At 41.2% G+C, this 22,267-nt stretch overlaps 1 protein-coding gene and 1 long non-coding RNA gene across 35 annotated transcripts in view; one reads left to right on the forward strand and one right to left on the reverse strand.

The window, feature by feature from the left end:
• DLG2 (discs large MAGUK scaffold protein 2) overlaps positions 1-11,988 on the forward strand; it is a 981,924-nt gene extending 969,936 nt beyond the window's left edge. For all 34 annotated transcript variants that reach the window (XM_038135749.1, XM_038135838.1, XM_038135932.1 and 31 more), the window contains 4 exons: positions 426-598; positions 1,299-1,408; positions 6,038-6,129; positions 6,816-11,988. In XM_038135749.1, the coding sequence (XP_037991677.1) occupies positions 426-598; positions 1,299-1,408; positions 6,038-6,129; positions 6,816-6,922 (482 nt within the window). In that variant the 3' untranslated portion in view covers positions 6,923-11,988. The remainder of the gene's footprint in view (positions 1-425; positions 599-1,298; positions 1,409-6,037; positions 6,130-6,815) is intronic.
• LOC119702258 lies at positions 7,666-22,032 on the reverse strand. The gene is made up of 2 exons (XR_005257302.1): positions 21,972-22,032; positions 7,666-14,808 (listed from the first exon to the last, which is right to left on the reverse strand). It is a non-coding gene; the product is annotated as an uncharacterized LOC119702258 (long non-coding RNA).
• Between the last annotated feature and the right edge of the window lie 235 nt (positions 22,033-22,267).

Genomic DNA, 22,267 nt, shown 5'->3' on the forward strand with positions numbered 1-22,267 from the left:
AATACACTAACTTAAAACTACTAGAGATGAGAACAGAATCAGGCTTATAAATAAGGCTAAATTGAGTTGATGAGATCACTATTCATTTTATCACAGTAATAACATTAAATTTAAAATATGAAATGTATTTTATATTTGAGGTTAGTGTGTGATTCTGCTGAAAAAAGTGGAATTCTGGTAAACCCTAATTTTATTTTAGCCTGTATTGATTGGAGGTAAACATCAGAAGGTATTACTACAAAAAGACAGCTTTATTGGCATAGCTCCATTAAAAACAATATGTAGTAGCCAGAGATCTGCTCTCAGATGTGAAGTGCCCTCACTTAGAGCAGACCCAGCATTGCCCACCGAGCAAACCATGGCTGCATTTTTCACATTAAATGTATTTGCAGACTTCTTCATCCTCTGTCTTTTGTTTCATGCAGATACCACACGGCCAAAGCGTGACTATGAAGTGGATGGGAGAGATTATCATTTTGTCATTTCAAGAGAACAAATGGAAAAAGATATCCAAGAGCACAAATTTATAGAAGCTGGGCAGTACAATGATAATTTGTATGGAACTAGTGTCCAGTCTGTGAGATTTGTGGCAGAAAGGGTAGGTAGACAGTAGTTTTATTGCTGGTATGACATGATGTGCTTTATTTCCATGTTGTGTCTCAGACATGATTCTCCGCCAAAAATATAAAATAGCTGCAAAACGGCATCCTAATATTTATAGACTTTATAATGACTCCACAAGTGGAGTCTGACTTTGAATGACATCATCTTTGGCACTGTCTGTACTTGGATGTAGTGCCATGGATTCAGGGTTCTAACACAGTGCCTCAAATACTCCTCAAAACAGACTCTACTCTTCCCTTTGTAAGACAGGTAGAGAAATTAAGTCACTTTCATAGAGGCAAAAGAACGAACCACAGAAAGACTGAATTATTTGTCTCAGGTGATACAGGAAGTGTTTTACGTAAACAACTGAAATAATCACTTAGAACATGGACATCCTATTGCTTTTATGAACTGATTTTCCTCATCTCAAGAAAATCCTCCCGCCCCTGCAAATTTCATCCCAGTAAAAAATAAATCCCAAGTTTGTTCCCATATCACCAGTTTATATTTATACTGGCACCAAAGCAAAGGAAAAACACAGCATAATGGAGCATGTAGCCTGGGCTACCCCTTCCCTGGTGTGCCAGTAATGGTCCCATTCCAGGGCACTGTGTCGCAGATTTGCTTCCTGTCTTTTGGCTGATCTGCAGCAAAGTCTGCAAAAATAACACACGCTCATCTGTTTCCAACAGGGCAAGCACTGTATACTTGATGTGTCAGGAAATGCTATCAAACGACTACAAGTTGCACAACTCTATCCCATTGCTATCTTCATTAAGCCCAAATCATGGGAGCCTCTGATGTGAGTATAAACTTCTTCAAGCATTTTATTCTTTTCGGGTACAGCCTCAAGTGGCACCGCACAGGTCTTGAGTCTACATTTGGCTTGTTCTCTAAAATTATCAATAATGAGATGAAGTAGGAAGAGTGCCCTCAAAACCTGTCATTCACTATATCCTGGTATCTCAAGGAACAAGCCATAGCTTTGAACCTTTCAGACTGGCACACATGGGATTATGTGCTGAACCACAAAGGACTCCCTGCCAGTGGTTGGTGTACTTGCTCCAACCTGCGCAACAAGTTCACCAGGGACTCAACTCACACAGCTTGGCTTGTCCCATGCATCCTCAGGTGCTCTTGGGGTTTGCAGCCTGGCCAAGGGCACGAACCAGGGGTTAAACCTGTGTCAGGCTTGACGTGTGTTCCTCTTCACCAGCCCTTCATTTACCTGCAGGTCTGTTAGAGGATAGGCAAGGAGCCATGGGACTGGAGAAGGGCAAACATAACACTTACAAGAATGAAAGAGAAGGCACCGTGCTGCCAAGGCTGTCCGAAGTGGCACATACTTTGGGGGATAAGATCAAAACTCAATGTAAGATCAGTAAGATGAAATTCCACACAAAGGAGAGACAATGAAAGGCATGAGTACAAGCAGAGAATAATTTAGCTATAGCACTGCAGAAAAGCATCTGGCAGTTGGGGTGGATCACAGGAATGGATAGGTAATGTGGTTGTAAAAAAATGGAGCTTGCCATTGTGGGCTGTATTCATATCAGTGTTGTGTAAGGACACAATAGACTGCTATTTTGTTTTACTGGGGCCTCAGCTGGAGTGCTGGCCTGATTCTGGGTTCCACCCAGCTGGCAGAGGAGGAGCAGGAATTATCTAGTGTCACAGAGACAAGGCTGGGGAGGAAATATGGAATTGATATTCATCCTGAGTTAAAACTCAGGATAAAATATATGGTTATCAAGGTGTTTTCCCTGTACACTTACAGTTATGCAAGAGCTATCAGCTTAATTTGCTGTGATAGGGGTGAAATTTTGACCTTTCTGCCAGTTCTGTTCAATATTTTTACTGATGACATGGATGAGGGTGTTGAGTCTTTCATTAGTAAATTTGCAAACACTAAGCTAGGATCGTGTGTCGATCTGCTGGAAGGTAGGAGGGCTCTGCAGAGAGACCTGGAATGGTTGGATGGATAGGCAGGGTCAAATAAGATGAAGTTTAATAAGTCCAAGTGCCAAGTCCTGCATATTGGCCACAGTAACCCCCTGCAACATTACAGGCTGGAGACAGTGTGGCTGGACAGTGCCCAGGCAGAAAGGGACCTGGGGGTACTGACAGCTAACTGGACATGGGCCAGCAGTGTGCCCTGGTGGCCAAGAAGGCCAAGGGCAACCTGGCCTCTATCAGGAATAGCGTGGCCAGCAGGAGCAGGGAGGTCATTCTCCCCCAGTACTTGGTGCTGGTGAGACAGCACCTGTGTCCAGTTCTGGCCCCCCAGTTTGGGTAGGATGTTAAGATGCTCGAGCGTGTCCAGAGGAGGCAACGAGGCTGGTGAGGGGCTTGGAACACAAGCCCTGTGAGGAACGACTGGTCGCAGAGCTGTAGAATTCCAACACGACCCATCCCTGGAATTTGCATTCTTCTTGGCCCTGCCTTTGGCAATGAGCTTGTTGTATGTCCAGCCACATTACAAGAAACAATGCACAATATCTGGTACTTGCACAGCACCATCCTGACTTTCTGATTTTTCTTCCACCCTACAATTCAATAATATTCTGATTTTGTTGCTGTATAGAAAGGGAAGGGTAGTCTGATAGCCTCCCTTCTGCACTGATTGTTTTAACAGAGATCTTAACATACAGTTTTCCCATTCATAAAACATTTCCATTATTTATTTAATGCTAGAATTGCCTCTGGAGTGATTAAAAAAACCAAAGTAAATAGAAGTGGCCCTTACTCTGAAAAATGTATCAGGCAGAACCAGAAAAATGGCAGTAACATAAAGGCTTTGTTGATTTGATGTTAGAACAGCAAATCCTTGAATAGACTGAATGATGTTATAAAGATGCAAAATATTATGACAATCATTCTGTTGTTGAACCAAAGCAATGCTAATACTTCACTTAGGACAATAAAACAAGTGGGCTGTTCAAGAAATGCCTGGACTTGGCACTCAGTGCTGTGATCTAGTTAATAAGGTGGTGATCAGTCAAAGGTTGGAGTTGATCTTGGAGGTCTTTTTCAACTTAATGATTCTGTGATTCAGTCATTTTTAGGTATGTAAGTACTGCAACACAAAAAAAATTATAGGCTTATTTGTCATAATGATTACTCCTGTTCATACAAATGAGTTGAAAGCTACTTCAATAGCGAAGTCAAAACACGAAAGAAAAAATTTCTAATCAAAAGAGGCAGAGAAACAAAGACAAAAGATTTATCTTTCATCAAAATTAGCACACAAAGTTGTAGTCTCTTATTTATGCATATGCTCATTTGCAGCCATCTGAAGTGGAGGTAAGAAGAATGAAGGGAGCATAAATCAAGTTTGCACCTGCACTTGAAATTGGCCATTGCTGTAAACAAACTGCTCCATCACCCCTTCCTTCCTTCCTTCCTTCCTTCCTTCCTTCCTTCCTTCCTTCCTTCCTTCCTTCCTCCCTCCCTCCCTCCCTCCCTCCCTCCCTCCCTTCCTTCCTCCCTTCCCATTCCTACATGACTCCACCTGGTTTACTCCCAGAGGCATGCTTGTTCATACCCTCCAATCAGCCTCTCTCTCTAGAGGAATGAGGACAGTGGTGAGATGATGGCAATGAGAAATCAAAGTAAGAAAGAACCTGCCTGGGTGAGCTCTTCACTGGGAGAGGAGGAAAGCCCTGGAAAATATGCACTAAATTTTAATTCACCAGCTGTGCAGGTCCCCAGCTAAAAAATAAGAAATAGAAGGGACTGCAGTATGACAGCACATTAATTTCATCATGAAAAAAGGACATCATGGTCCTCCCCCTTCTCCATCCTCTCTTATAAGGGCACAGAATGGGCAGTCAGGAATACAACTAGCACAGTTTTATACCCCAGGCAAATCTACAACCTGAAAGAGTAATGCAAATTTCTATCTGTTTCAAAGTACTTCCTATTTTAAACACTTCTTTATATTTGTATTATGTTTTCTGCTGTTCAAAGATCTTGAGGAAGACTTCTCAAAAATTTACCAGAAACAGATCTGAAAGGAAGAGGATGTTGTCAGCATTACAATATGGGTTAAGTGCCCATAAGATGAAAAAGTTGTTTGCCTAAGAATTTGCAGTGGCATGTCCCAGTATAAGACAGAGTTTAGTTCAGTCACCTAAAGCAGGGGTAGCTGATGTGAAGTCCACCTGATTAGATAGCAATCTTTCGAATAAATAGAATTAGTATTATTACAAATTTAGCAGAACAACACACAGATTATATTAAACCTTTTTATATAATCTACAAATAACCGACATAAATTTTAAAATAAATATTTCTTAGCCTCCATTTTAGAAACCTGCTTTCTCTATGGCATTAATACTTGCAAAGAGATTTTTCTAAGCATTGTTCCCAGCTATATGGTTACTTATATAGGTAGGCAGCTTTAAGCCATTTCCAGAAACTCCTTTTTGCATCCTGGATATCTCCCAGGATGTTTTTCAGAAGTCAAGTAGGTGTTAGATGTAGCAAGTTCATACTGTTGTGCACTTCATAGAGCTTTTTTTTTTTTTTTTCCACTATCATGTCCATAATTTCCTACATGCATCACCCATGGCATACTGTGTACAGTCCATTACCGCATAATCATATGATTCACTGCAAGGCCTACAATCACATTTATGCTCTCCTAGTTGCCTCAGAAAATTTCTGTCATGTTTTTAAGAAAATAATGAACCTATGCTGGCAAAAAATGCTAGAACAAGCAAACTCTATTTATTATTGATAATTTGGACATCTACAGGCATATGAGTGTAAGGCAGTGAATGAGCATGATCTTGATTCATTGCAAGAATGCAGTGGTATTAATGTCTGAGCATACACAGGCAAGACAACTCATTTCTTGAAGTTATTAAATAATGCTTCTGTTGAAACAGAAATGCTCCATCAAATAACAAAACTCTGAAGAAACCAGAATGCTACCTTCTATCTTTGTTTTTATATTTATTAGCAGCCAATAAGCAGTCAGTACAACCTTATCCATCTGAGACCACCAGCTGAGTCTGGGAAACACAGAGGTTCCTGAAGGAGCTTCAGGAAGGCGTGCTGAGTGCTCAGGCATCTCAGATTCCTGTGTATGGGAATCCTGTGTATGGACTCCTGATGTCTCAAGTCTATCTCAGTTAGCAGCTGCCAGACTCAGGTCTTGTATTTTGTTTGAGAATGTAGAGTAGTGAACCCAAGATAAAAATTTGGTGAAGAAAAGTGAAATGGGAAGTAGTCTGAAGAAATAGTTTTGTACTACATAAGAATGAAATTAAATGGAAAATATTGAAGCTGTCCATGAACTGTTGGAAGAATTTTACATTTCATTCTTTTACCAATCTCAATTCTTCCATGATTCAGTTGAGTATGCCTTTTAAAAGCCATTCTAGCAAGAATCTAAACTTTTTGATTACTTCCTCCATGTTTCTAGGGAAATGAATAAACGTCTTACAGAGGAGCAAGCAAAGAAAACCTATGATCGAGCAATTAAATTAGAACAAGAATTTGGAGAATATTTCACAGGTATGTTTTTATTAATACCATTTTTTTCCCAAGATATAGTCTTTTATTGCAAAACTACTAGATCAACCCTGTCTTTGAGCTAGAGTACCTATCAGTATAGTGTGCCGAGAGCAAGGACTTCTGGCTTGAGACTATTGTTTCCTTGAAATTCAAGAGCAGTTGAGGCACTTGACTCAAAAGTTTGATGTCCTGAAGGAGTATCTATGCGGAGGGAAATTAAGGGACAAACCACTGTGCTTTGTGTTACATTGCTTTACCTTCTGTCAGCTTGGGCCTGATCTTGTTAACCTCAGCAGCCAAGAGTGAACTCATTATAATCAGATCAGAAAGGTTGCAAATCTGCTGCTGCCCACTGTTGAAGTAGGTTCTAAATTGAATGAAATGTAGAGCTTGACCTCCAACAGTGGGAATCTCTTGTGCTGCCCTCCTCAGGACAGAAGTGCTACTTCTCTGAACTAACCTGGCTCATTCTCAGTATGAGCAGTGGGATGGGTCTCTGCCATAGGCAGGTGCCATTGATTGAAAATTAGTTGTCATCTGCAGGGGTATGACTTTTCCATAAAAGTCTCAGTATACCAGTATTCCTTCTCATTTCATGAGTATCTATGAGTGTGCTGAATATCTGCTGACACTGGATGCTGTATCTATCAATTAAAATAAATATTGATATGTTTTCTCTACTGCAGCTATTGTCCAAGGAGATAGCTTAGAAGATATATATAATCAATGCAAACTTGTAATTGAAGAACAATCTGGGCCTTTCATCTGGATTCCTTCAAAGGAAAAATTATAAATTAGCCACTGCACCTCTGATTACAGCGGGAGAATATTTAGAAGAAACCTATAATATACTATTTGGAGGCTTTCCTGTTTTTGTTGCATTTATGTTCTTTGCAGTCAATGTGAATTTTGATGAATGTACAACACAAAGTGTTTGAAGCCATGAAGGACAGTGATGGGTCAAAGGGTAGGAACAAAAAGACTTCTACCATATAAAGCAAATCTGTTGTGTGCTCAGAGCACGAGTTGTAGGTATAAACTTTTGACGTGGAGACCCTCTGTCAAAGGGAGCTAAGCCACCTCCTGTGCCCATGCGGACATTTTGTTCAATTTCAATGGCTGAGCTCAGTGTGTTGATTGCTTTTGAGAAGTTCCCAGCTCTTGAACCTCACAGAGGGCTTGATCCTGCAAGGCGCTCAGCACTTGACCCCAATTCCTACACATGAGTAGCCTGTTGACTTGGAGTCACTCGTGACCCTTCCCTATGCCGTTCAGTCCCACCAGTTCCAGTAGGACTACTCACGTGCTCAAAGCTAGGCACGGGCTTAAGCATTTTTGCTAGATCAGGGTCAAACGCACCTTGCAAAATCAAGCTCAGAGTATTTGGTCCACTTCCTACTGAGGTCACTGTTGGGACACTCTGTGACCTGACTGGGAGGTGGGTCCTGTTCCAAGCTTGTCATTGCACATTTGTAGTTGGTACACCTCGACTTTGGTAACTATGCACATCTTTTGATTTCTGAAACCAAGTCAAGCTTTTTTTTTCCCCCTTTGGAAGCACTATTGCATCAAGAACTACCAACAATATGGTTTATTTTAATGGTGTTTAGGGGTGGGAGAGGATGGAAGCATTTCGCACCATACACGTGTGCACACAAACACATTCCCATGCAGACAGACACATGTATGAGGATTCACAGCACCTATGTTAACAAGGAGGGATACAACTGGGAAAAGCTTTAAAATTTTTGATTGTCTATTTTATCATTTATATTGATAGAAGGCACTTAAAGATGGAATAATTTATAAAAAATTATATTGATGTATAGAAACTAATTTCTATAGGTAAAATGTTTTTGTGAAGATATTTTGTAAAGATTAATTAATTGAAAGATTAAATATTTACACCCTTGTGCGACTGTCAAATGTAAAGAGGACCATCAAGTTGCATTATACCTCTTCCATAACAGATTCCCTATTATTAATGACAAGCAAGAAAATCCCTTAAATAGTAGTTGTCATCTTTTTTTCTTTCAATTTAATCCTCTCCCTTGCCACTGTTTAATCATGATGAACTCCTGTGGAAAGATCTCTTGAACTCACTGCCCTGTAGGAATTTTCTGAACACAAAAGGATAATGCATCTTTGAGAGGGACAACTATTCAGTAGCAAAATGTCAGTGCTTAAATGCAGCTAATAATTTCTCTCTTAGGAAGGAGGCACCCTTAATCCCCAAATGTTTTATGACTCTTCCTGTTTCCCTCAGGGAAATAACAAAAGCATTTGATCTTTCCTCTCTTTGCAGGCAGGTCACCAACTAACTTGTATCTTCATTCATTTCACAGTCAACAAGGGTCTTAAAAGCAAAAACTGAGGCAATAGACATTTGTGAGGGATTTGGGGAAAAGTCTGTGGAATTGCAGTCTGGGGTGTACGGAAGGGGAGGAGATATTTTTTTTCTCATTTCACATTGCCCTTCTTCTGTATAGTGATGCCATTCCTCACTGACTTACAAGGAGACAACTGCAACAGATGCTATGACAGTAAAACTGAATTGCCTTTGCTGCTGCTGGACCATGTTCTCTATGAAACCCACACTCCTGCCTCTGCTGCACTGCAGGAGTGCGATGCTTATAGCTGGTGGCTACAGCAGCCCTAATGCTTATGGACGTCTTAAAGGCAAATGCTGAATAGACTCCTCTGGCACTTGTCTGTTTGGAGCTTACACTTCTGCACCCTGTCCAGCTGACAGGGCTACCCAGCCACCTTCCGCAGACAGCGCGACGAGCTGGATGTTTGCAAAAGCCACCAGCAGTGACAGGGTTAAAAACACGGGCATTTTATGGGCTCTTGAGCGGGCCTCTCATGCTTACTGCCCAACTATGGTAACTCTGAGAAGTTCACACTTCTTTAACTACTTTTCCTGCCTGGTCAGCGCAGCTTTATAAACAAGGGTTTCAGTTAAGTCTCCAGAAGAGCTTTGTAACCAGAAGGGCTATTAACTTTTTTTTTTTAATATTAATTAATGAGTGCTTTGATTTTGGATAATTTTGCAGAAGTCCACAGAGTGACCCCAGATCTTTGGAAGCCATGGATTTTTCCATGCTAGCAAAATACTATTGCCCCAGGTTGGGAAATAGCCCACCAGACCTGAAAAACCAAGTATCCTAAAGCAGGAACTTCATTCTAATTTTCAGCTCTGTTTTTAAGCAATCAATCACATCTGCTTCTTTGTTTCTTAGTTCAGCATGCAGCCTTTTATGGTACTATCCTACTAGTAACTGTTTTGCTTTGTCATGTGCTGTGCTTTACAGTGAACAGTAACACTACGGCTGAGTACAATCAATTTTTCCATCAGTCCTTGGTTACTGTAGTAACATTATTTATTTTTCCCTGTCTGTTGTTTGTGCTTCCATTTTAGAGTTGACATTGCACTTCTTTTTTTTTTTTTTAAATAAAACATATATTTAAAAACAAATCGTCAAGAGAATCAGTAAGAGGTCTTATTTCCCTTAGGACTTGTACTCCCATTTGTTTTGTGTGTTGATGTTTTGCGTTCCATGTTGCAGCATCCTAAGAGCTGCAGTCCATTTTTGCATTGCAGCTGTTCAGATCATACTGGGTGGTAGTGGGAGGAGGAAGAAAAGCATAAGACTCATGCAAAATTACATCTGGTGAAAAAGAAGTCCAAACTCACAGCCCACAGCAATTGGCGCCTGACTCCATATTGGTGCTAACACAGCTTAGCATAATCAGATTCCTTTTCTGTCCATGTTAAAGACTTGGGAGTGTCTAACCATGAGACAAATGCAAATGCTGGACCCTTTAGGAAAAGTGCCAGATCACACCCCTGGTGCTATATCTCATGTTCTGGCACAGTGTGTAGCACCATAGGGTCTAAGCAGAATCAAAATATCACAGCTTTTTGTCCACCCATGAATGATCACAATGACATCTCGCTAGCTTTGTGCAGATGTGCAATATTACAACTTAATTATTTTTCCTTGCCACAAACAAAAAATAAAAAAATCTTCCATGCACTGACTCCTTGAGAGCTTGCTAACAGGGCTCAGTGGAATGGCACTTCTTCACTGGTCTTACAGTCTGACCATCAACCAGTGGAAGAGCCTCTTTCTTGCTTAATCCCCCTTCCTACAGAGGTACCCTGTCCATGCTAGCGCTTTGTAATTTCTTTGATAGTAAAGGCTGTTTCTAGATCAATATTCTGTGATGTAATTGTGTTTGTAGCTAGCATGGTTTGATGCTCCGGTGTGGATAGGGTCCTAAGAACCACTTGGTGAAAGTCAAGGATAAGAAATCTCTCCATTGCACTGAAATTACAAATCCTCTTCCTGGAGAGCAGTGTGGTACCCGAGCTAATAACCACTACGAGCCAGCAACAGTGTCCTAGGTATACAGCATCCACCTACCTATTTATATTAGTTTTCTATGGAGAAATTGTTGGCATTACACCTTCACTGTTACTCGCTTATCAGCACCCAGTCAAATTGTATTTTTGTTTTTGTTTTCTTATATTTTAGTTTTTGTTTTTCAAATTGTATCCCTGACCAGAGGATTCAGTGAGTGAAAACACATGAGGATATTTATAGGAAAAAACTGTGTTGAGGAAGAAGTATCAACCTCCTTTTTCAGATGCAGATTTAAAGCCATAATATCTGCCGTGTTCACAGAAAGTGGTCTTTTTATCCTTCACAGCTTTTAATCTCAATATTTTCCCTCTTGAACATTCTGCCTGTCATGTTATGCATGTGGTTCACTGTGCAACTGCATTCAAGTGCGCAAGCCCCTTCCTTGGTGGAATAAACTTTTTTCTTTCCCATTAAAAATCAGACATTTTGTCAATTGGTTCAGGAATAAGGATGAGCTTATTATGCTAAAAAAAAAGAAAATTTCCATTCTAGGACACAAATCAGCGTCAAAGCTAACAACAGATAACATCCAAAATCTATCCAGCATATTGCTAGCCTAGATTCTCAGCTGGTGGAAATCACAGTCACTCCTCTGATTTCAATGGAGTCCATCCCATTTATACCACCTGAAGTTAAACATTCATCCTCCTCATCACACTGATTTTTTTGCATCTCTGTAAAACACCAAGGCCACCTGATCAAACAGCGGCTCAGCACTTTCCATCATTATTTACTGCTTATTTTACTGTAACACGCAGAGGGCCAAGTAATGGACCAAGATCCTTTTGAGGCCATTGCTGTGAAATTGCTAACAAAAAGATTCCAAGGGCCAAATGGATTTGCAGGAGGCTTCAGCTGCACTGATATCTCACCAAGAGCTATAGGAACTACCACTTCATTGGCCCTTTTTGACACCTTGCCTTTAAGGTGAAAAGCACGAGAGGCAATTCATCATCTCTCACACCACACTAGCAGCTTACACCTTCTGGCCCTACAGCACAAGCAACTTGCCCTGATGTAAAACAGCATTTCTGGGCACAGGAGCCAGCATCCTAGGCAAGATCTTTGGTGTGGGGGGAAAAAGCATTAAAAAAAAGGGGGGGGAAATGGCAACACTGTTGGCTCTTAGTGGGATAGCCTTTTAATTTCTGGATTTGTGCTCCTAAATTTGAATTGGCCAGTTTGAATTTCTGAGTGCAGCAGCCTGTATGCACCAAGCTGCTCCCTCCAGCACAATGTCCGGTGTGCGTCTCTTTAGCAGGATGTTTCTCAGTCCAGCTGTAGTGTGGGGTACTCAGAATCTGAACTGGAGTTTACAAAACACCCTGTCCAGCTTACACTCCTGTTATGTGTAAATACTCTGCGCATCCATTCCATTTGTGTAAAGAATAAAGCACACACAATTATAAAAATTAAGCTGTATATTTCATACTAGCTGTGTCCTTGCTTATTTATTCCAGTCCAAGCTCTCAGCTGTGGTTCAGTTGTAAATGCTTGATAGAGTGTTTATAAATATGTCATGAATTTTATTATAAAATATTAATATTAAAGCATTTTTACACTTTATAGCAAATTGCTTCTTCACAAGGCATAATTTGTCTTTTTTCCTTGGAGCAGAATAGTAAAAAAGAAATATGCTTTTATTTTGTCTTGAGATATTATCACATCTATCACATGAAACTGACACAAGTCTGGAATTAGGAGGATGGTTTCAAAAAATGACTAAGAATAAGACACCTTTTTCCTTCTTGCCCTTTTTATTTCCTTTTTACTTCCCATTGATGTTGAAGTTGTCACCAAGAAGATTCATTCTGGTGAAGTACAGCCACTTTCTTCTTACCACAGTTCTGCTGTGAATTCAGTATCATCAGCATCTTGATGAATAATTACCAGAATATTTTTTATAATTAAATAATCATTCCATGTTTATGACATTGCTGCACAGCCATGGGGAAAAGGACTGTAATAATTACATTATAGCTGCTTCTAAGCAGCTTAATGGAGCATAAACTCACTTGTGCTATGGGATCCCAACAGCTCAAGAACCTTGGGGTTTGGCCATTCCAGGAATATATTTGCAGATGGTTTGTGGGCTCCAGGGAGGCCATGTGAACATTGTCAGTCCCCAGCAGAGGCAATAACAGTATGGGAACACTGCTTTTGACACGGACTATCTGCAGTCTGCAGAGGACCACAGAGCCTCCATATGGCTCTGGGAGCCACAAGTGAGACTATATGGAAAACACTCTGTCCACAGGGTTTTACATATGTGATCTCAGGGATGGTTAATCATCTAAGCATGGTGATGCTTTAGATTTCTCCAGTAGATTCAAAAGAGGGAGAGAATCCAAACAATTGACATTGAGCAGGATCTCTTATTAAAGTACTTTCTTCTTCGTCCTCTCTCTAGGTCAACCTGACCCAATTCCCCAGACTACATTCCACATAAACAAGAGAAACTTAGAAAAGAATCTTTGTAAAGTGGATTGGAGACAGAAAGTACTTAAAATTGTAGGAAGCTAGACATGCTGTGATGGTCAATTCAGACAGTGGTGGCAAACTTTGCCAGCAAACTTTTGCCTTGGCCAAGCATAGAGTATGTCTCTAATGGTCACATTTTCTCATTTGTCCCACTGCCTTTTAATGCTTCCTTCACACAGACAGCCAAGTATCTGGACTCAGTTGTCCATTCACAACCTGTGGTTTGAAAGACACTTATCTCCCAGTTTGGAAAATTATTTGGGACCAAAGCTACAAGGTAGGTGAGCAGCCCTTCTGCTGTACAGATACCTCCAAGTGCCAAATCCATCTTAAGGAAGTCACTTCACTATGATTTTCAGAAGAATTTAGGTGTCTAGCATAAGCAAGTTATTCATTTCACTATAGAGCACTTTATAGCTGGCACAATGCAAGGCAATGACACCTAAAGCACCTGTGGGAAAGCAGAAAAATGGTGATACAGTTCCTAAATATCTGGGCACAGAGCAGATCCTCTTCCCCATGAGCAATCCATACCAAAATCTTTATTGTTGAAAATTTCATCCCTGAACATCCCTGAAAGTGTTCAAGGCCAGGTCGGATGGGGCTCTGAACAACCTAGTCTAGTGGAAGGAGTCTCTGCCTATGTCAACGGGATTGGAACTGGATGATCTTTAAGTCCCTTCCATTCCAAACTGTTGCATGATTCTATTGGACAACTGAAGAAGACCTACCATAGTAGTCCTGCCAGAGCAGGACACACCAAAAGCCCCATTACAAAGCCCATCACTGCAAGGAAGGTGATACCACGGCTGCAGAGGATGGACTGCTTGGGTTGGCTGGCTGGGCATGTCACCAGTAAAAGAGCTGAACGGGTCTGCAGACCTGTGTGGAAAGATGTGGACAAAAACACAGCTCCCCTGCTTAGTGGAGGAGGGCAGTTCTGGACAGCACCCACTGCTGCAGGCTCTTACTGATGGAGATGGATCCTGCCTGACCCAATGGAGATCTGATGGTACCAAATATCCCAGGGAGGGGGAGCGTGGTGCCCAGAAGAAGTAAGTCATTTTAGTCAGTGAAAAAATTGAATTGCTTGCTGCAGAAGCTCATTAACTACTGTCAACTACTCATTTAGTCCTTGATCTAAGCAAAACCAGGTGTTGGCAACCAGGGAAAATTAATTATGTCTAACATATTATAACAGTGGCAAGGTTGTTACAGCATCAGTAGAGGGCCAATACACAGCTGGCCCCTACACCACACCAACTGATTAACTAGCGTCTCAGGGCAAGCAAATAGCCTGGGGACTTCCTCTGCTATGTATGGACAAAGCTTTCACTGCAGCCTCTTCTGGCTTCTCTTCAACAGGGACTCACTGATGCTGCCAAAGGCTTTGCCTTGCAGTATAATAAAGGAATGCAGTAGGGCATCAGGTATAAATGGCAATTTGAAAATATCTTGAAGCTGCAAAACTCTGGGATGGGCTTTAAATATGTAAGAGAAGTATGAAATGCTGGGAATCTGGAGTAAAATCCATCCCTAACAGCTCATATGAAGTCCCAGTCTGAAGCAGAAACTCATCAGTGGCACCACCAAACCCTGTTTGACCTCTGCCTGAGTTACCTGCTCCAGAAGACTGTTCTGAGCAAAACTCATGCTGGACTCCAAGGAAACATTTTCTTTAAGGTCTTCTTTCTTCTTTCTTTTTCCCAAGAAAGGATATTGCCTCGGTGCCATCTGCAGTTAAAGCTTATCAGGGGCTGTTTGTTACCTTCAAATCAAAGCACAGAGCAAAATTGTACTAGTCATCAGCATATTTAAGTACTGCAAGGGCCAAATCTATGTCAAACACCCATTTCTTTCTCTATTTTTTAACAAAAAGTGTTTTGAACACTGTCAGCCTGATGACTTACAGAACAAATCTGAAGAGTCTGAGGGCAAATGCTTGTCTTACACTCCTGTCAACTGAAATAGAGGTTTTGGACAGGAGCTGTAGGATGCAGGAGTCACCAAAGCACCATTTTCCTCTCCTGATGGTGTATTTATTATGCTCTGCTTGCCTGGATGAGATTCACTGGGAGTCAGTGGCTCATTAATGGCAATATATCTCCAGTAAAATATTAGGCAAATATTTTCTAAGCTATTAACTCCTCATCTGTATATAATCCTTCTTTAACAGCACTGGCATTTGCTGTAGGTAAGTATGTTCATCAGCTTACAATGAAATCTCACAGGCAGCATATCCAGAGCCTCTTTTCTCAACAGACACCACATCATCCTATTTTAGAGATAACAAATGAGAAGGAAAACACTATTCTGAGACTGTGTCTGCTAAATAGCGAAAAGCCCTGCTGATCCCCAACTCCAAGGGAATTAGCAGAAGGCCATTTCCAATTAAATGAGCTTAGATGTTTGCCTGAGCATAGTCCATGGGTAACTGGATTTGGGGAACAGGTACAGTCTGTGGATGTGAGGCAAATCAGTCATGCCTTCCTCAGCTGGCTGGATTTGGGGTGGAAAAGGGGTGGTCATTTAGACAGCTATAGCAGGTATGTAAGTAAGGCCATGGGCCCAAGACAGAGATAATGGAGAAGTGTGGGAGTGGGAAGATCTCACATTGTTTAGTGTCTGCTTCACTCCATTAACCAGCAGAGTTACAGATGGAGGCTAACAGGTCTCTGACCATAAAGTTACTCAGGGCAAATACCAATTCCAATGCATTAGAGAACTTGGAGTAAAACACTAGGGACCAGGAAAGCAGTAATTCATGGTCCTGTAGAAGAAGCCAGTTGTTAATTGAGCCTTTGCTCATGGAGACAAATCCCCAGTGGCCACAAATTTCTGCCATAAATACAACTACTGCCTTCCTTTAAGTGAGAATTGAGGCACCACAGAACAATAAGTGCCTGAGAGAGACCCACACATCCAAGGCATCATCTCACTGCCCACAAATGCATTCTGTAAAGGCCCCTCCACTCACGTGTCCCAACCCATCAGCTTAAGCCAGCTCCACAGAGTAGCTGCAGACTTGTTCTTCCCCACAGACACAGACACACGCGGGCTCAGACAGGGCATCCAGGGACACAAATCTCTGACCTGAGCACTCTGAGTGCCTCAGCATCAGAGGAGCTGCTGTGGTAAGCACTGAGGCAGCAGTGCTGTTATGTCTCTCCCTGGACCGCAAACACTGCATTCCAACTTTCAAATCCCTGTGCAGAGCCCAGAAACTCTGTAATATTGGGTCTCTGATGCTATCACTTAAGATGTTAAACTTTTACAGGGCAGCCTTTCAAGGTCCCTCACATAGATACGTGGTCAGTAGGCACCCATCACAGTCCAGCCTAGGGCAAGGAATGCATACAGTGGATTTTCTACAAGCTGCCTTGAGATTCTGTGGGATGAAGCTAGAGTCCCCCTGAGCTGCCCAGCCTGGCTGGAAAGCTTTAGAGCAGAAAGGGGAGCATACACACACCCCATTTCATGGTGTTTTGCCACCTTGGCTGGAGCAGTGTCATTGAAGTGCTGGTTATTAGGAATTAATTCTCTTTAGCAGCTAGAGCTAAGTCTTCCCAAATTTTCCATGGAAAAATAGCCCCAAAATTTATACTGTCCTTCAGAGACAGTTTCTACCTATTTGTTATATGATCTTGAAGGTCTCTTCCAACCTGAAGTGGTTCTGTGACTAGGGAATTCTCCATATGATGTGTGCCCATGGTGCAGGTAAGTAATAAGGCCACCTCACACTAAGACACTATCTGCACAATCTCTGCTGTGCAAAGACCATCTAGGCAAGAAATAATTTAAACTACAGCACCTTTATTTTTTAGCCCACGGTGCAAGAAGTCCAGGCAGGGAACAGAAAAAAAAAAATGCAAGAGTGATATTTAACTGCAAAGGCCATAAGAAACACCTTATTTTGAGGAGGGGTAGAAAAGATGTGAGAAGAGAATATGTAGAAGCAGGTGACAGAGGACGGGCTTGGCCATACACAAAGAGGGAGGAAGGGGATTTTGAAGCCAACAGTCCATACTGATATCAAGATATTTTAGTGAGGGAGGAGTGGGTCTCTTCTCCCAGGTAGCAAGTAATAGGACAAGAGGTAATGGCCTTAAGTTGCACCAGGGGAAGTTTAGACTAGATATTAGGAAAAATTTTTTCATTGCATTGGAATAAGCCCCAGGATATGGTATAATCATCATCCCTGGAAGCATTAAGAAGAAGGAGTAGATATGGTACACAGGGACAGGGTTTAGTGATGAACATGGTACTTCTGGGTTAATGGTTGGAAAGGCAGTGACCTGACCATGGTGATGGCACCATTTGCCACCAGGAAGGAAGGGTGATAATGAATAGCTGCACAGCGTGAAGTCCCTTATATGTTATGTATCCCCATTCCAGACAATGTTATGGAAACTGGAGGGAAAAAGAAGAGAAAAAGAGCCAACACATCTTGCCCAATTTTGGCCCATCCTAGCATTCTTGAGCTGGAAGGCTTAAAGTTCTTTGAAAATAATTCAGCCTCTATTTCACATGACTAAAGCTTTACAGGCACTACATTAACAGATTAAATTGCAGTCAGGCTAAGCACATCTACTCTGTCTAACTCTGTCAAGAGACCTCCCTTCTTCACTCCTTGGCACCTCATGCTGTTTCCATAGGTTTGCAGTTACGGTGGCACGGTGGCACGGTGGGTCTTGCTACATTAAAGCTGTCCTGATCAGTCAGGATGAGAGCAGAAGGGGAAAAGTAGTACAAAAAGTCAAAGGGTTGGTAGGGCTATGAAAAGCTGACTTGACAACAGCATCAAGGCTTCAATGAGACTTATCCTAAATCCACACCTTTCCCATAACTTACAGAATTGTATCTTTACTGACTACTGACACTGCTGGTCCTGGGACATGTGTAAGAACTAAATTACACAGACAGAATTAAATAGGAGAGGGATGATAAAAACAACAGAAGGAATAATAGCAAGAAAAATAAAGGTTTTCTGCTCAGTTTGAAATTTAATGGGTTTGGCTGCATGCCAAAAAGAGATGGCTAGTTGAATGTACTTGATCTTTCCATGAAGAAATAATGCCCCCAAAATGTCAGTACAAAAATATCATGTATTTTGACATTCAGGACTCAGAACAGATAATTTCAGACTGACAGACCACAGCAAACCCATTCTAGCTGCTGGTTACTTTTTTGATACAAAAACAGCTTTAAAAATATCTGTCTTTTAGTCCAGCTAAGATACTCTGAGACAAACCAGTGTCTAAGGAGACAAAAAAAGTTTATTCCAGACAGCATGACCAGCTTTGCCCAGACCCCTGAGAGCCTTCCACAGTGGAGATGAATTTTATTATGTGATATGGGCACTCACTTGACAGAAAGAGATTTGTGAGCCATTAGTAAGAGACCATATCATACACTTAAACAGATCAATTCCCATCCAACAGTGACAGAAGGAGATAAATGAAAAATGTGTTATATAGCAGGGACTACAGACTTTGACCACTACAATCAAATAATGTTTATTAGACAAGTGAGCTGGAACCGAGTATATCTGAGAAATACTAAGCACCCCAAAATCAAACACCTACTGAAGGTTTTTTCTGCTAATTGTATATTTTCAAAGACTCTATAAATTTTTGAAAACAGGAAAACAATAAATCCTGCAAACTAGAAATGAAGATAGCTCAGATAAAAATGTTTGGATATGTTTCAAGTTGCAGGAAAACAAAGTTAAGGTGACAAAACAGAGGGACTTGTACAAAGCAGCCATTCATGGTGATTGCCCATGTGAGACATGCAGAATGAATTATGAGACAGCAAAGAGCAGACAGATTAAGGGGAGACAAATAGTAAAACAAAATCTGTAAAATAAGACTGGAGGTTAATTTGTTAGAAACCAGCACAGTCAAAAGAGGAAGGAGTAGGAGTAGAGAATGAGGCTGCCTAGAAATGGGTCTGTTTGAAGAACAGCCCCTAGACAAAGGCAACCATAAGCTTGATGGGCTGAGAGGACTGGCATTCTTCCCCTACAGCACGCTGTGAATGCAATCAGAGCCTTCAAAACCTCCAGAGGACACCACACCTGACTGCCCTGCTGTCTAGTAAACAGCGCAAAAATTGTTTCAGAGCTAAGAATCTTCACTTGCCCATTTTTTTCTGCTCAGAAATCCAACAGACTTTCCCACAGGCCTAATTCAACAGGCAGTATGCCTAATATCTTGCTACAGATACCACAGTCTGACCCACTTGAAGATACTTACAGCAGCCAAATCTCATTGTTTTGCTCCTGCCTCTTCCCAGCTAAGCCTCTGGCCTCTTACTAATCCTGCTATTTAACATTCACTATTTGCATATCCAGCCCAAAGCTAAAATTTCTTCCAAAAAGGGTGAAGGAGATGTGCAATAGAGGCCAAAATATTCATCTCTGCACTTCAATCATTGACAGTGACCACAAGCACTAGGCATTAATCACAGATAGCTAAATCAAGGGATTTTTCTTTTTTCTGTCCATGGTCAAAGCAAGCACCACAGACCCAGTCTCTGCCCTGTCCCATGGCACAAACCCAGGTAGCCACCACAGAGCAATGGTGACTCTATGAGGTACTCTGGCCCAACAACTCATCTCAAGAGTCTTTAATACTAATGCCTTTTGCTGAGAATGGAAACTCAATGTACACCCCTCACCCACCATTGCCTCTGAATTCAGCAGTAAATGTCCTTACATATGAGAGATGTTTCTCCCTATTCAGCAAAGATTACCCTTGGGATTTCCCCTCTCTGACTTAAAACTCATAACTTAAAAACTTCACTGCAAAATGGCTCACACTTGCATAACAGCACTAACACAAGCAAATTTGCCTTCCCGCACCAAATCCAGGCATGCTCTCTTGGCTGTTTTTTCTTACTCTTGTATTACAGTCGTAATAAATAATAAAAAATAATTGAGAAGACACCCTAAAAATCTAATTTCAAATTTTTCATCTGCGGTCATGAACAGGTAATACCATAAATTTTGGCGTCATAATTTTCCAGACATAAATACTGGTAAAAGAATGTAAAAGACAACATTATAGTGATATTGTCAGTCAAGTCCTGTAGGCCATGAGATGGTGAGACATGCTGATGGGATTTCAGAAGCTTGAGAAAACTCTCAAAAAATGTCAGCAAGATGTTTTGAAAAAGAAGAAATTGAAGATGACAGGCATAAAAATCATAAAAATAAATATCTGTTGAAGTATAAGGTGCCATTTTTCATCAAAGATCAAGTGAAGCTTAGTCTGCATGTGTTTTTCTTACACCAATACACTTTTACTGTTTCTCAGTTGGTTTGCAAGTGTAATAGTAAGCTTTTGTTGTTTTCTGCCAAAAATTGCCTGGCAAGCTGCCTTTTCAGCTTGGGAATGCAGCAAAAAACTGTTGTTTACCTATCACACATTTTTAAGATGTGGAATTTTTCAGCTGATAATAAAAAGTGTCAATCATATTTTTAGCTGAGGAAACATGGTCCTGACTGCATTCAGGTTATGTCTTTTGTCAGTTACGGCTCCCCATCGGTGACATATTAGTGCCAGAGCTGCAGGCATATTTCAAGTTCATTTAAGTTCATCAATGAAACTTAAGACTAAAAATGGTTGAAATTCTACTTGCAGGCTAGAAATTCAAGAAATCAATTTTTTTCTAATTAAATAACTCATTAGTTTAAAGGAAATGCCCCTTCAAAAAATCCAAATGTTCCAGTTTGATATGTGATGTCCAAACTCAGTGGGCAGAAGAAAAAGACCTTTCCAGCCGTTCATCATAGACTCTATCCTGGCTGGACAATTCAAGGTGATTCTGTTGATGTTTCTCTCTTGCTTGCTCTTAAAAACATCCAGTCCTAATAAAAAGTCACAAAACACTGATCAGGTGATGCTGTCACCAGAAAACAAGAGAGGGAAGATATGTAGTGAGAAGGTAGTGCCTGAAACTCTTCCAGGGATTTATTTGCGCTATACACTGGCAGTGCTGTGTAGTCCAGAAGAATCAATAAACTCACTGAACAGGAGTCCGCTGGAGCCCCTGGCAGCAATGAGAGGTTACATGGTTCAGACTTTCTCCAGGAGTGTGACAGCTGATCTATGCAGAAATACACACTCCCTTGATGAACCAGAATATACTCAGAGGGGTTTTGCAGATACCTGCCAGTCAGCCACATGAGCCAGTTTGACCCCAAGGTTCTGAATAATGTGCAGCTGGGCTTGGGACTTCCAGGCACTGCTACAACCATTCAGCTATGAGTTCGGGGCTAATAGCTACATGGGTGAGTACACGGGGTGAATTAACAATCTGCTATCACTCATTACAGTTTGATTCTGCTAAAAACAAAACAGGTTATTCCTAAAAAATAGCTGTGACCTGTGTCTCCTCCAAACATCTGCCCAACAGTGAAGATCACCAGACTCCTGGGACTGTCCTTTTAGCAGCAGTGTCAGCTTAAGCAGTTGCCTCTCTCAGCCTCTTCTTTTTCTGCCTAGAAAATGCCATTTTGTGTCATTTTGACACGAAAGGACTCTCTAGAATGGTTCACACCATGAGAAGAAGCTGAGGTAGACTTTATATGGTCTTCAGACAACTACAAGTGGCAAGGAGACGTATCTTTAGATTTAGATACCCCAGTGAATCTGAGCATCCAACATTCATAACTCATTTCCTTCTCTCCAACCCAGACAGACACCCAAACCCACTTTTCTGCAGAAACAAAACATCTGCCCAGAATTTGTGGATCTCACCAAAAGCACTTAATCTGCTGTTGTGCTCTAAAAATTATGAAGACTTATAAAACTACCCTTAGATGCCCATCTGTTCTTGAACCCCAGGAAAATCAGTTCATCTACAGATGACAAATGAAAGATCCTCTTTGGGGCTAAGTTGGGAATTGAGTCCCATCTACTGTACCTGATCCTGCAGTTTGGCCAGAAAAGACATCCTTCTGTCTGAGATTTAAGGATGAAGGAAGATGACCTGACTTCTCATAAATATTCTTTTCCCTACATTTCCTTCAGAAGATTAGACACACCCACTAGGCCTGTGGTTTTCTGCCTGTGCAAGATTTAAGAGAGAAGTGAAAACTCCATCATTTACAAGTTTTTATATTTATAGGCCACAACATTATGGGAGAAGAGGAAGCATCTCGTCAGAATGAGGAAAAGACATTATACCTATGTAAATCAACAGGAATCATAAAACAGCTG

The sequence above is a fragment of the Motacilla alba genome, chromosome 1, assembly GCF_015832195.1.
Source record: "Motacilla alba alba isolate MOTALB_02 chromosome 1, Motacilla_alba_V1.0_pri, whole genome shotgun sequence".
NCBI classification, from domain to species: Eukaryota; Metazoa; Chordata; class Aves; order Passeriformes; family Motacillidae; genus Motacilla; species Motacilla alba.